At 36.1% G+C, this 8,890-nt stretch overlaps 1 protein-coding gene across 1 annotated transcript; it reads right to left on the reverse strand.

Moving 5' to 3' along the window:
* Window positions 1-5,443: 5,443 nt before the first annotated feature.
* On the reverse strand, window positions 5,444-7,625 carry LOC113315034 (cytochrome P450 704B1-like). Its single transcript, XM_026563343.1, has 4 exons — window positions 7,017-7,625; window positions 6,224-6,895; window positions 5,910-6,113; window positions 5,444-5,816 (listed from the first exon to the last, which is right to left on the reverse strand). The coding sequence occupies exons 1-4, from the start codon at window positions 7,566-7,568 to the stop codon at window positions 5,634-5,636; spliced, it is 1,611 nt and encodes a 536-aa protein (XP_026419128.1). The 5' UTR covers window positions 7,569-7,625; the 3' UTR covers window positions 5,444-5,633.
* Window positions 7,626-8,890: the final 1,265 nt, after the last annotated feature.

Raw genomic sequence — 8,890 nt, forward strand, 5'->3', positions numbered from 1 at the left:
TGACCAGACTATCCTTATCGAAAATAAGTAAAGTGAATATTATAGACACTGAAAATGACCATACTACCCTTACTGGAAATAAGTGCGATAAATATTATGGAGATGGTGAAAATGACCAGACCACCCTTTTCGGATATGAGTAAAGTATATATTACAGTCTGGTCATTTTCACAGTCTCCATAATATTTATTGCATTAATTTTCGTTAAGGGTAATATGGTCATTTTCATAGTATGTAATATTTACTTTACTTATTTCCAATAGGGTAGTTTGGTCATTTTCACAGTCTCCATAACATTTATTAACTTTATTTCCAAAAAGGGTAAAATGGTCATTTTCAAAGACTATAATATTTACTTGACTTATTTTTGATAAGGGAAGTTTGGTCATTTTATAGTCTCCATGATGTTTATTGAATTAATTTTTAGTAAGGGTAATATGGTCATTGTCACAGTCTGAAATATCAACTTTACTAATTTTTAATAAGGGTAGTCTGGTCATTTGCACACTCTCAATAATATTTGTTGCACTAATTTCCAGTAAGGGTAATATGGTCATTTTCACAGTCTGTAATATTTACTTTACTTATTTCCAATAAAGGTAGTCTGGTCATTTTCACAGTCTCCGTACTATCTATTACATATGTTTCCAATAAAGGTAAAGTGGTCATTTTCATAGTCTGTAATATTTAATTTACTTATTTTTGATAAGGGTAGTTTGGTAATTTTCATAATCTCGATGATATTTATTGCAGTTATTTCCAGTAAAGGTAATATGGTCATTTTTAGTCTGTAGTATTTACTTTACTTATTTCTGATAAGGGCAGTCTGGTCATTTTCATAGTCTCCATGATATTTATTGCATTTATTTCCAGTAAGGGTAAAATAGTCATTTTCATTGTAAGCAATATTTACTTTACTAATTTCTGATAAGGGTAGTTTGGTCATTTTCACAGTCTACATGATATTTATTGTACTTATTTCTAGTAAGGGTTATATGGTGATTTTTACAGTAAGGGTAATATGGTCGTTTTCAAAATGTGTAATATTTTCTTTACTTATTTCGGATAAGGGTAGTCTAGTCATTTTCACAGTCTCCATAATATTTATTGCACTTATTTCCGGTAAGGGTAAAATGGTCATTTTCACAGTCTGTAATATTTTCTTTACTTATTTCTTATAAGGGTTGTATGGTTATTTTCACAGTCTGTAATATTTATTTTACTTATTTCCGATAAGGGTAGTCTGGTCATTTTCACAGTTTCCATAATATTTATTGCACTAATTTCCATTAAGGGTAATATGGTTATTTTCACAGTCTGTAATATTTACTTCATTTATTTCTGATAAGGGTAGTCTGGTCATTTTCACAGTCTGCATAATATTTTGTTGTACTTTTTTTCATTAAGGGTAATATTGTCATTTTAACAAGCTGTAATATTTACTTTACTTATTTCCCTGGTCATTTACACAATCTTCAGAATTTTTATTGCACTTATTCCGATTAGGGTAGTCTGGTAATTTTCACCGTCTTCGGAAGAAGCAGATATGTCAAAGTCAAATTTCTATAAAGTCATGACTTCTTGACTTGGTCTTGATCCTGTTTTCTAATATTAAGAAAATAAAAGAAAAATGTATTTTTGATTTATAGAAATGAAATATAATTGTTAGTTTGTACAAATATGGAAAAATTAGTGACAAGTAAAATTCAAAGTGTTATAATTTTGGGGTTGTTTTAAATGTGGAGAAATATTTGGGTGGAATCATCACTTTGAATTATAATTGTGATTGTCTGTAAAATTGTCAACAAATATTATTGTGACTAATAAATTTTTTTAATATTCCTAATTATTATCACGAATACAAAATTTAATAACAGTTATAACTGTTGCAGGATTTATCACAGGTGTATCGGTGACTGAAAAATAAACTGTGACAGGTTGCACTGTTACAAAATCCTGGTTTTGGTGTAGTGAGTGGAGGCGGTGGCAACCTCTGATCTTCCAAATAGTGTGCGAGTTTTCCTTGTTCGATCAGACGAAGTATGGCTCTCCGAACATTCCTGCAGTTGTTGGTGTGGTGCCCGTGAAAGCGATGATACTTGCAAAACTCATGATTTCTTCCCAGCTGGGTGGGACTGGTATTTCCTCAGTTAGTATGACTTCCTCCCAAATCCTTTCTATGGTTGTATTAAGCTTTGGGAGCTTTAGTTCTGTCCAGGCCAACGCATTTGATTCAGTCTTCGTCATCTTTATACTCCTCGCCCCTTGATGCTTTGACCTATCTCTTCGCATTTGATTCAGTCTTCGCTGTGACTCCTCTTGTACCGAACTTTGATTAAGCTGTTTAAGATCCCTTAATACATCTTCCGTTGTTTGCTCTGCTAGCCTTTCTCTTCGTGAACCTTCCATTTCCATCCTCACACCTCGCAGCTCATATAAGATCTCTCGGTGTAGTGTCCTTTCCTGCGTTTCATAGGTGATTTCTCGTCTTTCTTTACTTTCTCGTGCCCTCCGCTCCATGTATCTCAGACTTTGGTTTTCACATCTCGCGTCTATCAGTAGTCTCCTTAACTCTCCTTCATGATCGTGTCTTTCTTGTCGATCCCCTTTTCGTGTCTTCTTTTCCTTACTTCGTTCCTTTTCCTCGTAGTTTTCACATGGATCGCTCCCTAGTTTCAGGATCTTCACTTGTGATGAGACAGTTAGAACTCCAGTGTTAGCACGTTCTTCCTGCAGATCTCCCATTTCCTTTCAGTCGTCGAGCTCATGACCAAGGTTGTCCCACATGACTTCCTTGTTCCGCCGCTTCGATCTGCCTTGTGGAGTCACTTCCTGTTTTTGCACGCGGTGCTCTTTTAACGGATTTAGTCTTAAGGATCCTCACCGGTTCTCTTCTGGCCTCAGCATCTGCTCCTCTTTTCTTCTTCCGCCGACCTTCTCTGCCTTCCCCGTTCACGACCTGCATGACTTCTTTTCCTCCTTCCTTATGTGCCTCTAGCCGCTTGCTTCTCCTTGTTGCTACCAAGTGCTTCACTCAATTTGGGACTCTAGCCATCTATCAATCTTCAACTTCCACAATCTTTCTCTGCTCTCCACGTGAAATTCCCAGATCTCTTCCTATTTTATGTTCCTAACCTTGTCTACGAATGTAAAAACTCAAGATCTACAACCCTAACTTCAAACAACTCGCCAGATCTATAATCTCTACAATCTCTAAGACAACTTCTTTCCTTTTCTAACTCTTAGATGAGGATAAATCCCCAATCTAAGTTCCTTGTTTCTGGACGCCAAAATGTGATTACTGGAAATCCAGCAACACACCCAAATGGAGAATATGCAAGATCTAAGACATAATAAACACTAGAACTTAAACTTATTAATTAATCTCAAGCGTAATACAAGTTACACTCTTGGGTTACAAGGAAACCATAATCCTTTCTCCCATCCTATGTTTCTGGGCGCTAAAATGTAACTACCGAAAATCAGTAGTACACCCAAATAGTAAGTAAACAAGATCTAAGACATAAGATACCAATTTGATTAAAGAATTTTTATTGATTTATTGAATGAGAACTCTCGATTACAAGATTACACACAAAGGAAAACCCTAATCTTACTCTCTAAGCTAAGGTTCCTACTCTACCAAAAATTCCATCCTTCATTAGTTGCCCAAGGACCTCTATTTATAGGCATATCACCCTTAGTGTTGGACAACTCATTTTTCTTCGTGGGAGCTTCGTGGTCTTGCTTTATCCTTCACCCGGCCCGTTTTCCATAAAATTTTTCCCCTTTTTTCGCTGATACCCACGTGATCCTGTCGGGACAACTGTCCTATTTCTTGTTCAATAAGTATTATCTTCGTCGAATGACTTTTGGACCAAGAAATCTTCCTTCGCCTGTATACTTGTTTCGTGTGATACCTTGCCGAATACTCCCACAGCTTCTTCGCGGTTTGCACTATTATCTCGTGCACGTATCTTCGCCGGTTCATTAATTATGACTTTCTCTGACTCGATTTGACAAGTCACTGACGAAGATTTTTGGGGTATGATATAAGATCTTTGACTAGATCCTTTTGAATGACTTCGTATTTATCCTCTCGTACACGTGTCGAGACGCATATTCGGTATCCACACAAGCAAATCTTCATGCACTAATCAAAATCATGAATTAGATGATATTTCAACAATAATTCCATATTTTACCTTTCACCTTAGGAAATAAGAAGAGTGAGAAATTCATGAATTTCTGATTGTTGTGATTCGAGATAAATTCAATCCAAAAAATTACAATTTTTAATAGTAAAATAACTTCAAATAATGATTATCTCAAAAACAAATGTTTTGGCACAAATGAGAAATTTGTGCTTTCTAGAGTGCTTATTGCTCCTCGATAACACTACCACATTTTTCACTAGAGCAAAGTAAGATATTAGGTCGTATCACTAAACCATACAACATTATGTCCCATCATTTTTATGAATTGAATCATATAATAATCATTTCACTAGAGCGTCTACGTTTGAATCATCATTGGTCTTCAAGTATCGCGTTAATGTAAGTTTATTTCTGAGCTCCAATGCTTTTTGTTAATTTCTTACATCAAAAATGTTAACAACATAACATGTTTTTTGTCCAGTTTAAGATGGCAGCGTCGAATCATAAAACCCTTGCAGTTTTGTTCCGAACCACTTTACATACACATTCGAGGTTGTGCAGGAAAAAAGCATTAACTACTATCGCAAATTCTGCTATCTGATATTTGAATTCTAGCATAAGACTTTCATAGTTGCTTAGTGTCGTTATAGTTTTTGCATCGGTGATGCTAGGATCAATTTGTTAAAAGCAAGGGGCAAAATTAGCGCTAAACACATCCAGTGTATTAGTTGCAATGGCCACAACCAGGAACCTAGTTGAACCAATTAAGAGTATTTTTCTTAAAATATTATGTACACTATAAACACAAAATTATCAAAATACTTGTCTTTTGGGAAACTTTTGCGGACAAATTCTATTAGAAAGAAGAAAAAAAAAGGAATATATGGGACATTAAACCAAAATCCTCCAACAAAGATTAATTCTTCTTAAAATAAAAGAGAATGATTTTGTTGACGTGTCGAGACCACCGCAGCCCTGATATTCCCCTAATATAAGTAGGCGTCTGGAAATGCTAAACGATTTGTTACTTTTCCGAAGAAATAGGATTTCTCATGTTTGGAATAAAAATGTTTCATGAAAAGATCAAAACCGACAGTTCACAATGGGTGGGTCGCAAAACAGCCCCTGTTTTTGCCTGAGAGCAGGGCCCATCCACTATGTGGAGCGGTTTTGCCATGGACTAGGATCACGGTTCATGCAAACCATTGAATAATAAAAACCACTATAAGCACATAGGCCTAGTATTTTACTTAGGAAAATAGCATTGATGATGAAGAAATGGGACGGAGAGAGTATTTGTTATGATTGATTAATAATCTATAGAGACATATGTAAAAGAAGACTAATCACGAGCGTGTATCCCGTGCATGGGTACGCAACATAACCATACCCCAAACTTATTTGCGCATGCAATTTAAACTCGCAACTAGCCCCTGGAAATGAGAGCACTAAAGTGGGATTTCTTTCCTGAACATTTCAAGATTTCTTGGTAGTTGTACTAAGCTTCAACCCGCGCTCCATGCTTAGAGCTATTGTCATTTTGTACTTAACAGGATGGTTTGGAATCAAATGAAAATCGAAGAATCTACACAAGATAGCAAGTGTTATTTTCATCTGTAGATATGACGAGTCCTTCCCTAGGCATGTTCTTGGTCCAGCCTGCATCAGCATGAGTCTCGCATATTTAAACATTCATACTTTACAACTGTAAATGTATATAGTCAACATCTTAATCGATTCTAGGATTCTTACATTGAATGCCGTGAATTTGAATGGAGATGCACTTTCAAATGACCCTTCTTTGTTGAACCATCTATCAGGGTTGAATACAATTGCATCAGGTCCCCAGTTGTACACCATTCTCCCCATGGCGTATGGAACATAATTCACCACTCCACCTGCTCTCACTTTTGTTCCATCGGGTAAATTGTCGTCTTCCAATACTCCTTTCGAGTTCTACAAGTATACATGGAAAGTTTATTCTATTTTCACATTTTACTAAATTTTCAAATAAAAACATGTTACCAAAACAATAAGCTTAGGAAAATCCTCAAGATCTGGCTTACCTGGGGGACGGCAGGGTACAACCGTAGTGTCTCAGTGATTGTTGCATGCAAGTAAGGCAACTTTCCAAGTGAATCATAATTCAATAGACTTGCAAATTGTGTTAATTTCTCAGTAAAACATTTTGGGTCTCTAGGATCATACGCAATCATTTCCTTGGCCTGATTTTCTTCAAAGGCTATAAGTTCCATGTAGATCTTCTCGGCTACATTAGGATTCATCATGATCATATATATAAACCAGGATAATGTTGACGCTGTTGAGTCACGTCCTGCTAAAAGAAAGTTTATAACGGCATCTCTAAGGATTTTGTCTGTTAAGTTACTTCCAGGAATCTCACTTAACTCAATGAATCTTGACAGCATATCATGCTTTTCCTTGTTACCATTATTATCAGGTGATTTAGCTCCTTGTAATTCTGCTTTTCTTTTATGAATCAAACTGTATGTAAATTCATCAATGACTTGGATACTTTGAACAAATAATGCTTCACCCCCAACATTTAAAAATCTCTGTAATTTCCATAAAGGGTTCTCGAATCTAGACGAAACAGTACTAGTTGCTTGATCAAAAGCTTTAGCGAAACGACTAGGTAAATCGTTAGCCAAACTTCCAATTTCCGCCCCAAACCCAACTTTACACGTAGAATCCAGAGTCATCCTCAAAAACAGATCCTAAGGAAGAAAAAAAGAAAAAGATTCATTACTTATGCTCTTTACCATGTCAAAATAAAATAAAATAAGGAAGCCTAGAATTGCTCTCGGCTTAGAAATAGTTGGGGATTTAGTGACTGACCTGTATATCGATTTCTTTGTTATGGATTGATGCTTGGTGTAAAATATCAGAGAGAATCAATGCATAATCTTTGAAAACAATAGTGCCAAAGTTTCTCAAGTTTTTAGATGCAAACTCTAAACCAGTAGTCTTTCTGTGTTGCCTCCAAATTTCTCCATCTGAATTAAAAATTCCATCTCCAAGCAACTCTTCCATGTTTGCCTGAAAAGCTTCACCCCTTGGGTAGTTGTTGAAGTTGGTTTTAAGAACATGTTCAACATTTGCTGGGTCTGCAATGAAAGTTACACTTATAAATGGCAGTGGAACCTTGAAGGTTTTTGATTCAACAAAGTAATCAGTTGCCCAATCATGCATTCTGTTGAAGTTCATAAGAAGTTCTATAAGTACACCAATGATTGGCCATGATTTTGGGCCTTTTACATTCCTTTGATTCCATCTGTGCATGAAGACATAGGCTAACACGATACTAATCAGGAAAATACTGATCTCGATTTTGTATTCATTATGATTTGATGGTGAGAAGAATGTTGAAAGTTGATTTACTGTTTCCATGGCAGCTGAACCAGTAAGCTAAAGATATGATTGTGGTTCAAAACTTCGAATAGGGAGTTTAAGCCTACGAAGAGGAGGTTGAAGGGGACAATGTAGCTAACTAAACATTTATGATGAGGTCATTTTTCATTAATCTATCGGAACGTGCCAAGCTTGTCTATTTTTTTTTTTAAATGGAGTTGATTTCAAGTCCTTCAAGTTTAATTGATTTTTGTCGGCCGCATTTGTTTTGATCTAGTATGAAAACTACCCTGAAGTTAACCTCCTTGCACTTTATTTTCTTGACAGATAGAATATAATTTTTGTATATATATTCTACCAACAGCGATTTGGAACACGTCGACAACTGACAATTAGTAAAACAAAATGAAGCTCCAACAGTCCAACTAGCTGATAACAGGAAAGATATCGAATGCGATCGACAACATGTAAGCATCGGTAATTGAACGTTCAGATAATATGAGATATATACTAAGTTGTTGATCGATCAGTGGGTAAGAGACTAGCAGTTTTTTTTTTTTCCGAAGAAAAAGGTTATATTAAAAGGAAAAAAAAGAAGGAAAAAAAAACCTTACAAAGAACATAATAAACCACTCACTCGTAAGATCCTCCCAATTGCTCCAAATAGACTAGGGGGTAACAAATTTGAAAGTATTGGTGTCACTGGACCATAAGACTACAAGTTATTTCACAAGATCTATAGTCTCCGCTGCACTTTTTTAACGACCACCAAAAACTCTTCCGTCTCTCTCCTTCCACAAGACCCAACAAATGGCATAATTGATAATCTTCCATACCTCTTCACCTCTACCATGAAGCACATTCGTCAACCAAGCGTCAAACAACTGGAACAAAGTTCTCGGCATAGACCAAGAGATTTTGAAGGCCTTAATAAAATAATCCCAAATCTCAAACGAGTAGGGGCAATGCATAAACACATGGTCCGTTGTCTCTTTCTCACCATTACAAAGAACACATAAATTACTTTCTATTTCCATACCGCGATGAGCTGGCATGTCCCTAGTCGGAAGCGAATCATGAAAGAAAGTCCAAAGAATGAAGTTAACCTTATTAGGAATATATTCTTTCCACAAATGTCTGTTGAAGTTGCAAAAATCTAAATTACCTGCCAAAGCTTCATAACACCTTTGAGCACTGAAATTCTCCATAATAACCAATTCATCATCCTCCGCTACAAGAGCAGGATGCGAGAAACATCACGTCTCAAATCCCATATCCAGCTGCTCATTTGCACTCAACACCTTCTTAAAATCATATCTCCAACTGTTTTCCACAATCATATCAGCAATAGTCGCATCCTT

This window comes from Papaver somniferum, chromosome 10 (genome assembly GCF_003573695.1).
Source record: "Papaver somniferum cultivar HN1 chromosome 10, ASM357369v1, whole genome shotgun sequence".
NCBI lineage: Eukaryota > Viridiplantae > Streptophyta > Magnoliopsida > Ranunculales > Papaveraceae > Papaver > Papaver somniferum.